This window comes from Oncorhynchus kisutch, linkage group LG5 (genome assembly GCF_002021735.2).
Source record: "Oncorhynchus kisutch isolate 150728-3 linkage group LG5, Okis_V2, whole genome shotgun sequence".
Lineage (NCBI taxonomy): Eukaryota > Metazoa > Chordata > Actinopteri > Salmoniformes > Salmonidae > Oncorhynchus > Oncorhynchus kisutch.
In genome coordinates, this window is record NC_034178.2 from 17,495,904 (window position 1) to 17,515,267 (window position 19,364).

At 43.4% G+C, this 19,364-nt stretch overlaps 2 protein-coding genes across 2 annotated transcripts in view; both read right to left on the reverse strand.

Moving 5' to 3' along the window:
• Positions 1-2,951, reverse strand: part of LOC109890123 (zinc finger protein 385B-like) — a 106,104-nt gene extending 103,153 nt beyond the window's left edge. Inside the window, exon 1 of the mRNA XM_031824606.1 lies at positions 2,848-2,951. Coding sequence (XP_031680466.1) covers positions 2,848-2,872 — 25 coding nt within the window. The 5' untranslated portion in view covers positions 2,873-2,951. The remainder of the gene's footprint in view (positions 1-2,847) is intronic.
• A 973-nt stretch (positions 2,952-3,924) lies between these two features.
• Positions 3,925-19,364, reverse strand: part of LOC109890457 (zinc finger protein 385B-like) — a 48,146-nt gene continuing 32,706 nt past the window's right edge. Inside the window, exons 2-3 of the mRNA XM_020482393.2 lie at positions 11,493-11,828; positions 3,925-4,097 (exon numbers count right to left, since the gene is read on the reverse strand). Coding sequence (XP_020337982.1) covers positions 3,925-4,097; positions 11,493-11,826 — 507 coding nt within the window. The 5' untranslated portion in view covers positions 11,827-11,828. The remainder of the gene's footprint in view (positions 4,098-11,492; positions 11,829-19,364) is intronic.

Sequence of the window (19,364 nt, forward strand, 5' to 3'; positions counted from 1 at the left end):
CATTGACCTGAGCTCAAACAACTCGTTTTTGAGTAAAAAAATGTTAGTCCAAAATTATTTTGACTATAACAAATACTCAGATGAAACATATTGTGCTATTTATCACTTTGTGTCAAAGTTTATTAAGGACATTTGTTTTGAAACCATTTCAACATTTTAAATAGTGGCACAAAATAACATTGGTTGAGTTCCCGGTCAAAACTGATTTATTCGTAAAGAAAGGACATAGGCCCAAAACCACACTTGAAAACTTTACCATATTACAAAATGTGTGTCTGAACGCACTAAAGAACAACAAACATTAAAATGTTCACAATCTGTCAATCAACATTTTGTGTGTTCTCATGCACATGTTGGAAAATGCGTGGTGGTTGTTGCATGTGCCTGGACTTGGGTTATAGATGAGTGGCAGGCTCTCCAACCACTTGTGCCAAAGCTATCTGACTGCTGCAAGCTTGTCTGGTTGACGGCGGCCTGGTCATGTATCATGGTTGTCGAAGCGAATCACACTTGACAACACGGGTGAAATGTCTGAAATGACATAGTGGCACGACCAGACTCTGCATCCCATAAACTGGTAGATTGTTTCTGGACCTGTACACGCCAGCCAAAATCAAGAGACCCACGTATGCTTGAACATCTGTCTGGTCTACCTACTTCCAGTTGTCTTTGTAAACGTGTCTCCCCTCCAAGTTGGTCATGTTGATCACTATAGTTTCAATTGACTGTCAGAAACAGTTCAAATCATGATTTTATGTCATCAACCCGGGATATGGCGTATCTTGTTGGCCCTGGGATCATCCTGATAACATTTTCAGCTGACAGCTGACCTCTCCTCTCAGGTGGGGAGGAAGACTAGGACAAATTCCCATTCTTTGTTCCTCCAGACTATGAGCTGGTTATACTGTGGAGGAGCAGTGGACTGCGAGGCTAAAGCATCACACCAACAGGGTCGTGTTCATTAGGCAAGAAACAGAAGAAAGTGGTCCGAAATAAAGGGAAATGGAGTAAAACAGGTAGGTACTACCTGGATTTGTCCAATAGAAATGTAAATGTTCGTTTTCCCTTGCAAAATGCTAAAAGATTTTTTGCTGCGTACCCTAATGAAGGCAACCCAATATAAGGGAGCCTAGGGCCGAGTATTAAGCAGACTGACACTACTTTTCAGCCGCCCATAAAAGTGACATGGTGTGAGAAGGCGATATGGAGCCCCCCCCCCCCTACCACCGTAAAGCTGATTTAAAGCTATTCTCCACATTAATACTGTGTCTATTGATCTACAGTAATTGAAGTACATAAGCTTGAAGAACATAATGTATAATGCTGGACATACATTCAAATCCAGACAACACCAATAAATACAATCAACAGGCATTAGAATTGACCAATATACTGGGTGCAGGGCAGCCACACTCATTTCTGCTGGCCCATGGTGAGACATACAGACAGGCAGGCAGACATAGATAGACATTTTGACCTATTGAATGAGCTTTCTGCATAATGACAGAGGAGAAAACTCCTGACTCCATATAGCTCTTTCAGCAAACAAACACACACAGTCACGCATGCACAGATGCACAACCAAAGAAAATACACACACAGTCACAAACCCTCACACAGACAGACACACACAGTCATGATTGACTGTTACAGAATACAACAGCCCTTACTCTAGTATCAACAATCTATGGTCACAAGCTGTATGCAAACACACACACACCTTCTGATTCCCAAGTAGATGAGTAGAGTACATACACAGACACACGAATGTAAAACTGTAATTTATCTGGTAATTTGGGGTATTATCAACAGTAAAATAGTGTAAAAAGATTTACTGAAGCATACTGTAAATTTATGATGCGTTGTGGGAAAGGTTTGTGTGCAGTAATTCCTTCCCACAGAAAACAGGACAGTACCGTGTTATTGGAGTGCCAAAACCATTTTGACCAACAGTGGGTGCATGGTATTGCTGTTTCTGGCACATTAACATATTTAAACAATGCTGCACCAATTTAACTGGTATGTAGTAGTAGCGCCCCATGAAATGAAAATGTATAGGGGACAGATTGGAATGGCATCAAGTCTTAAACCTTGTTGAGCATTTTGACATGTCCTTTTGGTCAGTTTTGCCCTGTAGTCGCAGCCAATTTGAAAGCATTTGATAAGTACTCTAGAAGTGCAAGTCATATAACATACCAAATATGAATTGATATGCTGTAATGTGTAAACACATTAGCTATCAGCCAACCTGCTTGCACCAATCCCATGTAATTACAGTATAATACTGTGAAATACAAATCCCATCTGCCCTTAAAGAATTTAACTAATTCACCCATTCATTCTATACAATTACATTAGCATTAACTTTTTTTTAAACAGTATAATACAATCAATTCTACGGTATGTATTTTACTGTGTGTCATTACTCAGTACTTGCTTTGATACTGCATTTAGATTACAGTAGTTGTACTCCAATATGAAATACAGTAACTTACTTACCACTAGCTGCCTGTAAGTTACTGTCAAATTCACGACATCCTCTTTACAGTGTGCTATAAAGAGTTGTCCATAACTGTGTATTCAAAATACTATACATCATAAAAAATTGCTTCTCAAATGTCAATACAAAAAGACAATAAATCAAAAAAATCTGTTGGCATACTGTAACCTAACAGAGACACTGTATATCAAACACGTATTCACTCAAAGCAGGGAACAACTACTATGAAATCAATAAACTGAAAGAAATGTCAAAGTCATGCATTTGCTGTACTGTTACCAGCTTCGAGTTCTCTCAAGCACAGCACTACTAAAAACAATCAGCAACAACGGAACAGCGTCGCTCACCTCGGCTCAGTAGACTGGTCCACATATTCACACACACAACTCCTCCCTCCCAATGCTGAATAGAATCTGTGTCCTCCTATGTTAAAAGAGAGATTGAGAGAGAGGTAGGTGTGTGTGTGTGTGTGTGTGTGTGTGTGTGTGTGTGTGTGTGTGTTTGTGGAGGGGGGGGGGGGGGGGCAGAGAGAGCCAGAGTAAAGGAGATTGAAGGAGAGAGAGGTGGACTAAGAAAGAGAGGGAGTAGGGGAAAAGAGAAGGGGACTAAGAAAGAGAGAGAGTAGGGGAAAAGGGAGAGGAACAGACAGAGAAAGAGAGAGCTGAGGGAGAGAGAGAAAGGGAGAGAGAGTGAGCGAGAGAAAGAAATGCTGCACTGTGTTGAGTGGTGAAGAACTAGTGCGCCTTGCCTCTGAGCCTTATCGTCAGTGTGACAACACACTTTAAGATCAGCACACCTCCGCAGCTCCCTAGACACTGGCTCATTTCCCCCTGAGCAAAACCCTTCACTCAGTGGGAAGCAAGAAAGAGTGACACGCGCACACACACACACGCGCAAGCTGGCACACACATGTGCACAGGCACACACACGCATGCAGGTACACACAAACACAGATAAGCCATGCCACTAGAGATAACAAATGAGGTGAGGAGAGACTAGTTCACAGTGACACTTCTGAGGAAGTTGTAAATAAGTGTATGTGTGTGTGTGTATGTGTATGTGTATGTGTATGTGTATGTGTATGTGTGTGTGTGTGTGTGTGTGTGTGTGTGTTTGACGTTCAGAACATGTTATAACATAACATTTCTCTCACTATCTGACCAAGCAGCTAACAAGCCGATAGCCTGTCTACTCCGTCATCTTTCTCACACATGTACACACCACACATGTATGCACACACGGTTTAAAGGGAGAGAAATCAAATGACACACGTGCACGTAGTTTCGCGGGGCGTGGTATGCCGGTGACACACACACATACACATTTTTAAAGAGGAAGAAGACATCTCCATCAAATTTCAACTGACATATCCCTATCGGCATTTCCTTTTTAATCTCTGAACCTTTAGTGCCTGTGAGTCCCTATTAGTGGTTGCCAAGTTTAATTCCTGTATGAAGGAGTGGGAGGGCTGGGGTCTTCCTGGCGTCAGCAGGGCCTGGCACGGTCCAGGCATGGGATATATAAAGCAGGACTGGCACGGAGAGCCAGGCACACAGCACCAGGGAGCCTGGCCGTGGCCACAGTGTGATGGCATGGCCTGTGCCAAGAGAGAAAGGGAGAGAGAGAGAGAAAGAGAGAGAGAACCTCCTGCCAAATGTATGACCATATTAGAGACACATATTTCCCTCAGATTACACAGACCCAAATAGAATTCGAAAACAAATCCAATTTTGATAAACTCCCATATCTATTGGGTCAAATACCACAGTGTGCAATCAGTGAAGTGAAGAAAACAAACACCATTGTAAATACAACCAATATTTATGTTTTAATACTTTAACACGTACTTTAACTATTTGCACATCATTACAACATTGTATACAGACATAATACGACATTTGAAATGTCTTTTGGAAATGTTGTGAGTGTAATGTTTACTGTTCATTTTTATTGTTTATTATCTATTTCACTTGCTTTGGCAATGTAAACACGTTTCCCATGCCAATAAAGTCCCTTAAATTGAAATTGAATAGAGAGAGAGCGAGAGAGGAGAGAGAGAGAGAGATGACGGACTAGAATTACAAACACTGAGCTCCCGACAGAGACAGAGCATGTGTTCTCACTGACACAGAGTGAGAGCCTCAACATGTGCCAAACGCCACAAATGTTCCACCTTCTGATATAGCAAACATATGTCTCGAGCCTTGGGGAAAAACATGAGGGATGTACTATGGCCGAAATAAAACAAAGCTTCTGAAAAGATCTTGGCTATGTAAAGCTCCTCAAATATACTGTGTGCTGCCAAGTTAATGGTGCTGGCCAGGAGTAATACTGAGAATGATGAAATACAAGGACAGTAGCCATAGGGGGTGTCGCTGGTTCAAACAACTTTTTTCATGTGGGATATATTTCAATCTCTCTCTCATGTCAATCTACAAGAGCAGACAATAACGTGCTACGTAAAGAGTGTGAAAGTGACCTTGGCGTGTGAAAGCAATGCATGCACAGCAGTCCGCAACAACCCCCGGACACTACACAATGCTACGCTATACTTGGGTATACTGCACAACAAGCTAGTCCCAGTTCATTCCCTATCACTTTACTTGGCCATAATCCTTGCAGGAAGCAATATGGTGGAAGCTTTACTACCACACTGCTTATACCTATCCAGACATGCTAACCACATTGAGGGGTTATAGGGAGCAATTTGGACCAGCTGTACTCCATACCCTGTCCTAATGAAAACGACCTTGTCTTCCGAGTGGAGTCTGCTGAGGCAGAGGGAGGAAGGAGCTTGGTGGATAGGAGCAACAGAAATGTCAGTCAAACATCTAGCTCTCTCAAGATCGTTCTCTAGAGGTCCTACTGGTCCCAAAGCCCAATCAGTCTGTCCTCGCCCCTCTCCTCCCGCTTCCCTTCCCCCTAACGTGCCGTGTTAGCCCTGCTCTGCTTCTGTTGACAGGAGGCAGTTTGACAGTGCCTGAATACCAAATCACCGGCACTGGATGCCACTCACACCAAAATGAGATCACTTTTCATGTGCATTATTTCTCTAACCTAAACAGAAGTTGTCCTTAATGGAAAGTAAATAGAGAGATCCCACACCACAGCCCGGAATGCTGTACTGCTCTTGCCGTCATCTGTGTGTTGTGTGTGTGTGTGTGTGTGTGCACGTGCGAGTATGTGTGTGCACACAAGAGTGTGTGTGTGTCTGAGTGAGTGCCAATGTCCTCTGTGCAATCTGTCCCAATAGCATCTTGATGCTCCACAATGACGTGTCAGCAGTTTCCCTGACCTAGCTAGCAGCTCATTTCTCCAGTGACCGTGCCAAGTACAGAAACAAATAAAGCCTGTCTGATTGCCCTCACTGGTGAGTAAATCAATTAAAGGTTGCGTTCCAAATGGCACCCTATTCCCCAAAATCGTGCACTACTTTTGTCCAGAGCCCATGGGCTATTTATGACTCTGCCATAGCATCTGGAGCAATGCTTCAATTATCACCAAGAGGGGGCCAACTTGGCATCTTGCCAATGTCTGCTTTCATGCTCGAAGGGCGATTTCAAATTGTGTCCGTTACAATTGTAAATAAAGAGGCGAACAAATGAGTTTGAATTATACAGTACCAGTACCATGTGATTGCAACACTGGTTGGGAAGTGCAATTGGGGAATAATGAATTAGTCACTGATTAGTCACTGGTGCGATTCAGAAAGTCTTTTCGATGACTATATCAGAAGAGAAGGACAAAACACACTGCGGAAACACTCTCCTCAGGGACAGGCAGAGGGATGTGTTTGTGCGGTTTTTTTGTCATCAATGTTGGGAGATGTATAGATGAGCATATACGTATGCACACACACACACGTTTTGTTGACATTGAGTGTGAGGTTACTTTCCTGACACCACACTCCGAGGGCCCTCACCTTCTCCCTGAAGGCCGTCTCGTCGTTGTTGGTAATCAAGATCACATTACATGATTATATTTACAGCATGGCCCAAGAGACACAACACATTAATGAATTAATAAAGTAATTAACTTTCCAAACAGTTATGCTCCCAGCCTAGGTTTGATAAGGTCATTGTTTCTGTCATACTAATCTCGAGGTGATGCAAATCGACTACGGGTGAAAATGTGCTTTGTTGCTCACTCATGACTCTTTTACATTTTACTTGTACAATAGCTTCAGAGCTCAGGAACCTACCAAAGCACCAGAACAGTTTTTACCTCAGTGCTGTGTGTAGCCTAAATACATGCACATAAGACAATTGCATTTGTACTTTCAGATACTATTTTTGTATATACGGATGATGTTGCCCACCATTTCCACGGTGACATTCCTATATTTTTATTATTGAGCTCTCATCAAAGAGAAATTTAAATGTTGTATTTACAAATGACATATACATGCAATGAACATGAAAGGTCAAATTCAAAGAATTGCTAGAATTTCAATGAAACCCCATAGCAATTGTTTTGTCTACAAATGATTGTTATTCTGATCACTGGAAGCATATACCTGTGAGGGGAGTCTACCTGTTGGTGGTCGTAGTATTAGTAGTAGTAGTAGTAGTATTTAAAGTCCCCACAACAATTATTTGTTTTTTTAAATCGACCATGGGAAAAAAAGAGCTACTGTGCAAATAGTTTTATTTTATGTTCATAACACCAACACTTACCATCAACCCTTTTAGCGGCTCTATGGTGCAGTGTCTTGGCTACTGCTTTTTGTCAGCACTGCCATCTAGTGGTGAGGCCAGTGTAATCTGGATCCTGTAGGCTGGTAGTTGGTACTGTTTAGGCTACCTACACCACAAGACCAAAAGTATGTGAACATCTGCTCGTTGAGCATCTCATTCAAAAAAATCATGGCCATTAATTGAGTTGGTCCCCCCTTTACTGCTATAACAGCCTTCACTCTTCTGGGAAGGCTTTCCACTGGATGTTGGTACATTGTTTGCACAAGAGCACGCATGAGGATTTTGTCCACCCACAGCAGACACAATCACGACACGCAGGTTGAAATATCAAAACGAACTCTGAAACAACTCTGAAACAATTTTTTTTATTTGGGGACAGAACAAAAAGCATTAAAGATTTACGTCAATTTTGCTAGCCAACTTGCTGTTGCTATCTAATTTGTCCTGTGATAAACATTGTGTTACGCCAGGGTAGGTCCTCTACTCGGTTTATCCTTTTATCTATGGATGAATTGGCCAAGTTCGTTTCTAGTAATCTCTCCTCCTTCAGGCTTCTTCTTCTTCTTTGGACTTTATGGCGGTTGGCAAACAACTTTAAAGGTGCATTACCACCACCAACAGGAACGGAGTGTGGACCTCAGTTCATCTTTCAGTCATTCACGTGGGTATATGCTCCTAAAAACCAATGAGGAGATGGGAGAGGCGGGACTTGCAGAGCATCAAGCGTCAAAAAAATAATCAAGTTCTATTTTAGCGACTGGCTACGCAGATGCTCGTTGACGTGCGCGATCAGTGTGGGCGCAATAATTAAATAACAGGTGAAAATGTATTTTGCGACACTCGCATATGCGATGCGAGAGGTGTGGTCAGCATGTTAGTGAGGTTGGGCACTGATGTTGTGCGATTAGGCCTGGCTCGCAGCCGGCGTTCCAATTCATCCCAAAGAAATTGAGATCAGGGTTGTACAAGCCATTCAAAGTTCTTACACACCGATCTCAACAAACCATTTCTGTATGGACCTTGCTTTTTGCACGAGGGCATTGTCATACTGAAACAAGAAAGGGCCATCCCCAAACTTTTGCCACAAAGTTGGAAGCACAGAATCATCTAGAATGTCATTGTAAACTGTAGCGTTAATATTTTGCTTCACTGGAACTAATGAAAAACAGCCCCAGACCATTATTCCTCCTCCCCCAAACTTTACAGTTGGCACAATACATTGGGGCAGGTAGCGTTTCCACCAAACACAGATTTGTCCGTTGGACTGCCAGATGGTGAAGCATGATTCATCACTCCAGAGAACATGTTTCCACTGCTCCAGAGTCCAATGGCGGCAAGCTTTACACCATTCCAGATGAAGCTTGGCTTTGCGCATGGTGATCTTTTATGAAGCTCCTGACGAAGAGTTCTTGTGCTGACGTTGCTTCCAGAGGCAGTTTGTAACTTGGAACTCATTCACTAGAATGTTGCAACCGAGGACAGATGATTTGTACATGCTGCGCGCTTCAGCAATCGGTGGTCCCGTTCTGTGAGCTTGTGTGGCCTACCATTACGCGGCTGAGGCGTTGTTGCTCCACTTCACATTAACAGCACTTACAGTTGACCGGGGCAGCACTAGTAAGGCTGAAATTTTGTTGGTGGTATCCCATGATGGTGCCACATTGAAAGTCACTGAGCTCTTCAGTAAAGCCATTCTACTGCCAATGTTTGGGGGGGGGGGGCAATTGTGAACCATAGCCATATCAGACATCCATACATCCAATTGGCACAACCATTGGTTCCAGTGGTGGGCCGTCAGGGCCAGCAAGGCCTTCTCTGCTGGCCTAAACATCATCAGAATATATATTTTTTTTAAATATATTTTCCCACAAATATGTATTAAATTATTCCCCAGAGTAAGAGTTACACTCTTCATTTCATAGCTTTCCTCTTGGTTGCACTGCTTCCAGCCCCAGGTTGAGATTTGGAGGGCTGGGCTTTATGTTAGATCTTTTATCCAATCATATTCAGTCATCATGTGTTGCCAGGGGTCTAAAATCTGCCCTCAGGCCTTCAGAATCAACAGTGCGGGCGCTTGTAGCTTAAAGTGAATGGAAATTAAAATTTAGTGTCAAACAATCAGCTTTAGAGTTGGCTATTGTACGCCTGCTGGCTGGCTCCAGTGTTACACAGGAGCCAGCTAGCAGGCGTAGTGCGTGCACGTCTTTTGATTGGATTACCAATATTGAGAGGCAGGTCCTATATGGGCAGGTCTCAGAACTAGGAAACTGAAATTGATAAACAAATTAATTTGCGTACTAAGCTGTTTTTTCAACCCACAATGGCGGAAGGAGAAGATATCGATTTGGTCGAGGATATAATTATAACGCCATTCTCAAGACAAATATTTCAAGAAAAGTTAGACATTGTCAGGAGAGGTCGACGCCGACGCTACAAAGCCTGTCACAGGCGGGAAAGGGGTTCGTTCGCCACTTTCAAAGTTCTAACTACGAGCGCTATCAATGGCTCACAGGCTCCGAGAAGCACTGCAAACTGTACTGCTGGGAATGCCTATTATTTGCAAGTGATCGATTTGGTGTTTGGAGCCACACTGGCTTTGCTAACCTGAGTTGTCTAACCAAGGCAGCAACGAGACTCCAAAGTACGGCTGGGTACTTACAAGCAATGGTGCTTTTGAAAACTTTTGGGGACACCCGAGTGGATCTACAGCTCAACGAACAAGCGCGCAGGGCAACGAAGCTGCACAATGAAAAGGTATTGTACTCTTCCCCTGCAATTCTCTGAATAAAAATGTCGATTTCAAGGTGACGCAACGCCTGGTTATACTGCGTTTCTGTCTAAATGTATAGTGTCTAGAGCCATGGCATCATAATGATGGTAATAAGAGGTGGCTTAATTCGGGTGGGACTGTGTAGGACTTCACTGAAGGCCCAGGCCCCAGGCCCCAGGCCCACGGCACGCCACTGATTGGTTCACTGCAGGTCAAGGACTCATTTATTTACAAGGTGTGTGGTGACTTTAGGAGATTTCCAGGCACTCTGCATCACTTCCTGATTAGGATGATATAGTATTACTGAGGAGGATCTCCAGTCCTAGCCTGAGCCTGCTGTAATTACATTTGTTTGGCTCAGACAGCTCTACAACGACACAACAACAGCAGTGTGGACCTCCTGACTGAAAGGAGAGTTATGAACAGACTTTAAAACAGACCTGGGTTCAAATAGCATAGCTTGTTTTCTTTCAAATACTTTTTGATCAATGCTGTATTGTGTGACAGATGGGTGGGATTAGCATTTTTTGGGACTATTCCATTGGTTCATAATCTGAAAGAAAATAAATAATACTTGAACCTAGTTCTGCTGGATGGTCCCAGTCATTTTCTTCCAAAACTCTGTTACTGTTTAGCTAGTGGTGTTCCATTTAAATGTTTCTGCAAATCGCTTCAATGTTTTTTTAGTAACATCTAACCTTACCTACTCTACTTGTAAGGGTTTCATCTTGTTTCCCCAATGCATCCCTCTACAACATCCGTGTTATTAAATGGTGTTTCACCCGCAAGTGCTCTTTCCATGCTGTTTACAGTACATCTGCCCTGGTAACTGTGATTATATTCCTCTGCCCCACTGCACCTGACCTATGTAATCCTCTCACTATCTCTTCCCTGCTCTCTCACCAATAATACACTGAGAGTGGTGTTTGAGCTGCAGCTCTGCCATGAGCAGGCAACAGTCGACCTCCAATTCCAGCCCAAGCCGACCCACACCTCCAGCCCCAGCCTGACTTCAGGCTCCAACCTCAGCATCAACTGACCCACAGCCTCAGCTCCAGCCTGACCCTCAATCTCCAGCTCTAGCCGAGCTCCAACCCCAGCACCATGGCTTCTCTCCTCCGTGAGAGCTCGTTACTCTAGGGTGTGCATGATGCTCAGACTCTGGCCCTAACCAGGCATCTCCAGCTGGGTTAATACAGGGGAGAGAGAGGGCACAGCCCATCACAAGCCTCGTCAACCATGGGGGGCAGGGAATCTCTTCACCATGAGTAACCCACAGGACACGATGTACTTTTCTCTCTCACTCACAAAAACACCTCCGTCCACAATTGCATGCGTGCACAGTGCCCACACACACACACATGCACGCCCAGAGAGAGAGAGACAGATGAACAGAGACAAACAACTCTTTGGGTGTTGGAAGTAGAGCAGAATAATTATGTCTCAGTAGACAGACTAATAACATATTATTCTATTTTATTCTATGTTCCAGTGAATTGGTGAATGGCGAGTTGTCCCAGCTTACCTATGCTGGAGCAGGTGAGAGTGCCGGCCGGTGCTGGACTGGTGCCGCTGCCTGTGCTCGGGGGGAGCTCTCCATTGTTGAGCTGCTTGACCCTGCGCAGGTGGGAACGGCCGTTGTAGTGGACCTGGGCCTGGGCGGCTGAGTTGAGCTGGAGGTTGCACACCTCGCAGAGGGAGTAGAGCAGCCTTTTCTTCTGCTGAGGGCCATCTGGGTGTCCTTCTTCGGGCTCCTGTAGCAGCTCGCCACACAGGTTGAAGGGCAAGCACACGCCTCCGCCATGGCCGCCGCCACTGCCTTTCTGCAGCAACTGGGTCGGACTCCGAGGCCTCTTCATACCTAGAAATTAACACAGCGGGGGAACAGGGTGAGTCAAGAGATGAGTAATAGGTACAGAATTGGAAATGTCTTCTTTAGACATCTTACAGTGTGCTGCCCATCAGTTTTCCAACTCGGGTGCAAACGGCTGGGATTTCGTAGCAAAACTCCTCAGGTAACACCAAGAGCATAGATACAGGCAAAAAATATGAGGACGGTAATTGCAGAGGGAGAAAAGTCTTCGCTCCAAACCACATATTCACAACTTATTTCGCTATTTTTTTTAGCGTCACCTTCTGCACAAAGTCTTCACATGCTATTACCTTTGAGTTCCACTCAAAAACTGCTAGTCAACACATCAACTAGTACCACTTGTTTTACCTCTGCTCTGCCATCATCACAAAACGTGTATCCAAAATGGTACCCATTCCCTATATAGTGTGCTACTTTTATCCCAGGTATAGGGTGCCATTTGGGACAAAGACAAAGCTATAGCCCAGACCCAGCATTACTCACTGCCAAATTGCCTATCAGCTAAAGGTTAAGTGATTTTTCTTTGACGGAGATGAAAAATGACGATTCTCAGACACTCGTTGTGTCAAACAGAGGGTGCAGGCTTCCCGGGGGCCAGAGGTGAACCTGGTGTTTATCAAAGCACTGTCACTCCGCTCGTTCCAAATGGATTAGCAACTAGTTGGTAAACACCAGGTCACCTCCACTCACATCTACATATTCACATGCAGAAAGGCCTGGGAAACACATACAGTGTCTTCGGAAAGTATTCAGACCCCTTGACTTTACCCCCATTTTGTTATGTTACAGCCTTATTCCAAAATGTTTTACATTTTAAAAAACCAACATCAATCTACACACAATACCCCATAATGACAAAGCTAAAACAGTTGGACATTTTTGCAAACTTATTACAAATAAAACACAGAAATACCTTATTTACATAATTATTCGAAATTGAGCTCAGGTGCATCCTGTTTCCATTGATCATTCTTGAGATGTTTCTACAACTTCATTGGAGTCCACCTGTGGTAAATTCTGTTGATTGGACATGTTTTGGAAAGACACAGACCTGTCTATATAAGGTCCCACAGTTGAAAGCATGTCAGAGCAAAAAACAAGCCCTGGAGGTTGAAGGAATTTTCCGTAGAGCTCTGAGAAAGGATTGTGTCGAGGCACAGATCTGGGTAGGGTACCAAAAAATCAAATCAAACTTTATTTGTCACATGTGCCGAATACAACAAGTGTAGACCTTAGAGTAAAATTATTACCTAAAAGCCTTTAACCAACAGTGCAGTTCAAGACGAGTTAAGAAAAAAATGTACCCAATAAACTAAAGTAAAAAATTATAAAAAGTCAATGTAAATTGTCCGGTGGCCATTTGATTAATTGTTCAGCAGTCTTATGGCTTGGGGGTAGAAGCTGTTAAGGAGCCTTTTGGTCCTAGACTTGGCGCTCCGGTACCAATTGCCGTGCAGTAACAGAGAAAACAGTCTATGATGACTCGGGTGACTGGAGTATCTGACCATTTTTGGGCTTTCCTCTGACATCGCCTATTATTATTATTATTTTATTTTTTACCTTTATTTAACAAGGCAAGTCAGTTAAGAACAAATTCTTATTTTCAATGACGGCCTAGGAACAGTGGGTTAACTGCCTGTTCAACGGCAGAATGACAGATTTGTACCTTGTCAGCTTGGGGATTTGCACTTGCAACCTTTCAGTTACTAGTCCAACGCTCTAACCACTAGGCTACCCTGCCGCCCCAATTATATAGGTCCTGGATGGCAGAAAGCTTGGCCCCAGTGTTGTACTGGGCCATTCGCACTACCCTCTGTAGCACCTTACGGTCAGATGCAGAGCAGTTGCCATATCAGGCAGTGATGCAACAGGTCAGGATGCTCTCGATGGTGCAGCTGTAGAACTTCTTGAGGATCTGTGGACCCACGCCAAATCTTTTCAGTCTCCTGAGGGGGAAAATGTGTTGTTCTGCCCCCTTCACGACTGTCTTGGTGTGTTTGGACCAGTTCGTTGGTGATGTCTGCAGAATTGAGGGTCCCCAAGAACCACCTTGAGCTGGCCCCTCGGCCAAACTGAGCAATAGGGGGAGAAACAAGATTCTTTAGTCTGATGAAACCGAGATTGAACTCTTTGGCCTCAATGACAAGTGTCACGTGTGGAGGAAACCTGGCACTATCCCTACGGTGAAGCACGGTGGTGGCAGCATCATGCTGCGTGGATGATTTTCAGCAGCAGGGCCTGGGAGACTAGTCAGGATTGAGGCAAAGATGAATGGAGCAAAGTACAGAGAGATCCTCGTTGAAAACCTACTCCAAAGTGCTCAGGACCTCAGACTTTAGTGAAGGTTGTCCTGTTGGATTTCCTTCCAACAGGACAATGACCCAAAGCACACAACCAAGACAACACAGGACTGTCTTCAGGACAAGTCTCTGAATGTCCTAGAGTGGCCCAGCCAGATCACAAACTTGAACCCGATCTATCATCTCTGGAAAGACCTGAAAAAAACACTCCCTATCCAAGCTGACAGAGATTGTGAGGTTCTGCAGAGAAGAATGAGAGAAACTCCCCAAATAAAGGTGTTCCAAGCTTGTAGCGACACACCCAAGAAGACTCGAGGCTGCAATCGCTGCCAAAGCTGCTTCAACAAAGTACTGCGTAAAGGGTCTGAATACTTATGTAAATGAATATTTCAGTTTTTATAAATTTTCAAAAATTCTTACAAACCTGTTGTTGCTTTGTCATTATGGGGTATTGTGTGTAGATTGTTGAGGGAAAAATACAACAATTTAATAAATGTTCAAATAAGGTTTGTATACAAATGTGAAAAGGTCAAGGGGCCTGAATACTTACCAAATACTCCCCAACTGTAAGAATATTCTAATATAAATACACAATGCAGAGGTCTAGAGGTCAAGAGGGCTAGAGAGCAATGGAACTCGTGTTTTTCAGTTCAACATATATTTTGGATCTGTGTAGGAATTTCAGTCCGGGACTCATAGCTACACATGGCAAGTTCTCATTGTTCCAAACTGTTTTTACATTGAGCCTGAAATGGAAAACTTGGTATTTTGCCATTGGCCCAATTTTACTGCAAGGAATTCTAATTGGTCAACCAAAGGCTTTGTCACGGTCGTCAAAATAAGTGGACCAAAGTGCGCATGGTGAGCGTACATTTCTTCTTTTATTTAAAAATGTCGCCAACAAAACAAACGAACGACCGAAACAACCGTGAAGCTTACAGGGCTAAGTGCCACTAACAAAGTTAACTACCCACACTGAAAGGAGGGAAAAAGGGCTACCTAAGTATGATTCCCAAACAGAGACAACGATAGACAGCTGTCCCTGATTGAGAACCATACCCCGGCCAAAACATAGAAATAAAGAAACATAGAAAACAAAACATAGAATGCCCACCCCACATCACACCCTGACCTATCCAAATAGAGAAATAAAATGGCTCTCTAAGGTCAGGGCGTGACAGGCTTGGGTATAAACTACATCCTGTCTCTTTGTTCCCTGGAGAAAACACTGAGGACAGGGAAGAATAAACATCTAACATATACTTTCCAGCATAACAACTATGATTTGTTCTCTTTGAATACATATATTTTACTCCCCACGATTTGCTTTGGGGTGTGTGTTATTGAAGAATAACATCAACTGCTAACGCAACCTTCCAGATACACACGTTCTCATGCAAACAGCGACACATCTCGTGCATACACAGTTACAAACATTCAGGCGCACATCCATGCACATACACACGAGGGTTGAATGGCGGGGAACCCGGTTACCACTCCCTTTACCCGGGATAAATAACTGCGAGAAGCTGGTTAATTATAATAAATGATTTATATGAACAGCATGACGTGAAATGGAACTGTTAAATTATATGCAATGTCTAAATCTGCTTATCTATGGCTTCTGCAAGATGAATCAATGCTCAGGGTGGGGTCAGACAACCCATCTCAGTATGGAAAGCAATTCACAATGGATGTAGACCTATCATCTCATCATGGTAACTTTTTTTTCTTGTGACACGAAGGCCTACAGTTGCTGCAGCATAGCCTATGCTCACCTTGTTTTTTAATTGTAAAAATCCCCAAAAATGAATTGCAGCTGCAGAGTGTTATAACAGTTTATCACTTGAATGTCATTGCTTTAAAATCAGTGCATCTCTCCCTATCAACTCCATTGGAGATGTAGCCAAAAGGTTCTCTGGCACTGACCTTTTAAATATCCCAAAGCCTAGGACCAAGAGGCATGGAGAGGCAGCCTTTATTTATTATGCCCCCAGCCTCTGCAATAGCCTGCCAGAGAACCTGAGGAGGGCTGAAAATGTGGATATATTTAAGAGATCTTAAAACACAACTTTTTAGCTTTGCTTTTCTTTAGTGTCCCTTGTAGTCGTTCAGTTTTTATTGTTATTATTTTGTTTTTATCCTCTTATGTTCTGTAGAAAATATTCGTTTTTATTTTAATGTTTTTTATTTAAAAAAGATTGTGAAGTGCATTGCAGTCCATGTCTGAAATGGGCTGTATAAATAAAGGTTGATTTGATTTGGTTCTTTGTGCCAGAATAAACCAAGTTCAATGAATCATTAATGCTCATATGATTAGAAAATGAATTTTTTATATATACATATATACACACACACAACATGACCAAAAGTATGTGGACACCTGCTCGTAGAACATCTCATCCCAACACCATGGGCATTAATATGGAGTTGGTCCCCCTTTGCTATACCAGCCTCCACTCTCCAAACCATTTCTGTATGGACCTCATTTTGTGCATGGGGGCATTGTCATGCTGATATAAGGAAAAGGCCTTCCCCAAACTGTTGCCACAAGGTTGGTAATCGCCTAGAATGTCATTGTATGCTGTAGCATTAATATTTATCTTCACTGGAACTAAGGCCGATCCATGAAAAACAGCCCCAGACCATTACTCCCCCCCCCCCCAAACTTTACAGTTGGCACTATGCACTGGGGCAAGTAGCGTTCTTCTGGCATCTGCCAAACCCAGATCCGCCCGTCGGACTGCCAGATGGTGAAGCGTGATTCATCACTCCAGAGAGTGTGTTTCAACTGCTCCAATGGCAGTGAGCTTTACACCACTCCAACCGAAGATTGGCATTGCGCATGGGCTTCTTAGGCTTATTTTCCACCATCATTTGCAAATAAATTCATTAAAAATCCTACAATGTGATTTTCTGGATTTATTTTTCTCATTTTGTCTGTCATAGTTGAAGTGTACCTATGATGAAAATTACAGGCCTCTCTCATCTTTTTAAGTGGGAGAACTTGCACAATTGGTGGCTGACTAAATACTTTTTTGCCCCACTGTATAGCCCTTCTTACATCAGCTGATATATCAAAGTGCTGTACAGAAATCCAGCCTAAAACCCCAACCAGCAAGCAATGGAGGTGTAGAATCACGGTGGCTAGGAAAAACTCCCTAGAAAGGCCAAAACCTGGAGAGGAACCAGGCTTTGAGTGGTGGCCAGTCCTCTTCTGGCTGTGCCGGGTGGAGATTATGTCAGAACATGGCCAAGATGTTCAAATGTTCATAAATTACCAGCATGGTCAAATAATAGTAATCACAGTGAACAGGTCAGGGTTCTATAGCCGCAGGCAGAACAGTTGAAACTGGAGCAGCAGCACGGCCAAGTGGACAACAAGGAGTCATCATGCCAGGTAGTCCTGAGGCATGGTCCTAGGACTCAGGTCGTCCTCAGAGAGAGAGAGAGAGAGAAGAGAGAGAAGAGAAAGAGAGAGAGAGAAAGAGAGAGAGAGAGAGAGAGAGAGAGAGAGAGAGAGAGAGAGAGAGAGAGAGAGAGAGAGAGAATTAGAGAGAGCATACTTAAATTCATACAAGACACCAGATAAGACCAGATAAGCCCCCCGACACACAAACTACTACAGCATAAATACTGGAGGCTGAGACAGGAGGGGTCAGGAGACACTGTGGCCCCATCCGATGATACCCCCAGACAGGGCCAAACAGGCAGGATATAACCCCACCCACTTTGCCATAGCACAGCCCCCACTACTGAAGAGATGAGTCTTCAGTAAAGACTTAAAGGTAGAGACCGAGTCTGTGTCTCTCACATGGGTAGGCAGACCATTTCATAAAAATGGAGCTGTGTAGAAGAAAGCCCTGCCTCCAGCTGTTTGCTTAGAAATTCTAGGGAGAATTAGGAGGCCTGCATCTTGTGACCGTAGCGTACGTGTAGGTATGTACAGCAGGACCAAATCGCAAAGATAGGTAGGAGCAAGCCCATGTAATGCTTTGTAGGTTCGCAGAGAAACCTTGAAATTAGCCCTTGCCATAACAGGAAGCCAGTGTAGGGAGGCTAGCACTGGAATAATATGATCACATTTTTTGGTTCTAGTCAGGATTCTAGCAGCCGTATTTAACACTAACTGAAGTTTATTTAGTGCTTTATCCGGGTAGCCGGAAAGCAGAGCATTGCAGTAGTCTAACCTAGAAGTAACAAAGCATGGATACATTTTTTGCATCATTTTTGGACAGAAAATGTCTGATCTTTGCAATTTTTGCAATAAATGGAAAAAAGCTGTCCTTGAAACTGTCTTGATATGTTCGTCAAAAGAGAGATCAGGTTCCAGAGTAACACCGAGGTCCTTCACAGTTTTATTTGAGCCGACTGTACAACCATCAAGATTAATTGTCAGATTCAACAGAAAGTCTCTGTTTCTTGGGACCTAGAACAAGCATCTCTGTTTTCTCCGAGTTTAAAAGTAGAAAGTTTGCAGCCATCCACGTCCTTATGTCTGAAACACAGGCTTCCAGCGAGGGCAATTTTGGGGCTTTACCATGTTTCATTGAAAGGTACAGCTGTGTGTCATCCATATATCAGTGAAAGTTAACATGTTTTCGAATGACATCCCCAAGAGGTAAAATATATAGTCAAAACAATAGTGGTCCTAAAACAGAACCTTGAGGAACACCGACATTTACAATTGATTTGGCAGAGGGCAAACCATTCACAGAAACAAACTGATATCTTTCTGACAGAAAAGATCTAAACCAGGCCAGAACTTGTGTAGACCAGATTGGGTTTCCAATCTCTCCAAAAGAATGTGGTGATCGATGGTATCAAAAGCAGCACTAAGGTCTAGGAGCACGAGAACAGATGCAGAGCCTCGGTCTGACGCCATTTAAAGGTAATTTACCACATTCACAAGTCCAGTCTCAGTGCTATGATCGATCGGGTCTAAAACCAGACGGAAGCGTTTCATATAATTTGTTTGTCTTCAGGAAGGCAGTGAGTTGCCGTGTAACAGTTTTTTATTTTTTATTCAGAGGAATGGGAGATTTGATATAGGCCGATTTTAGTTTTTATATTTTCTGGGTCAAGGTTTGGCTTTTTCAAGAGAGGCTTTATTACTGCCACTTTCAGTGAGTTTGGTACACATCCGGTGGATAGAGAGACGTTTATTATGTTCAAGATAGGAGGGCCAAGCACAGGAAGCAGCTCTTTCAGTAGTTTAGTTGGA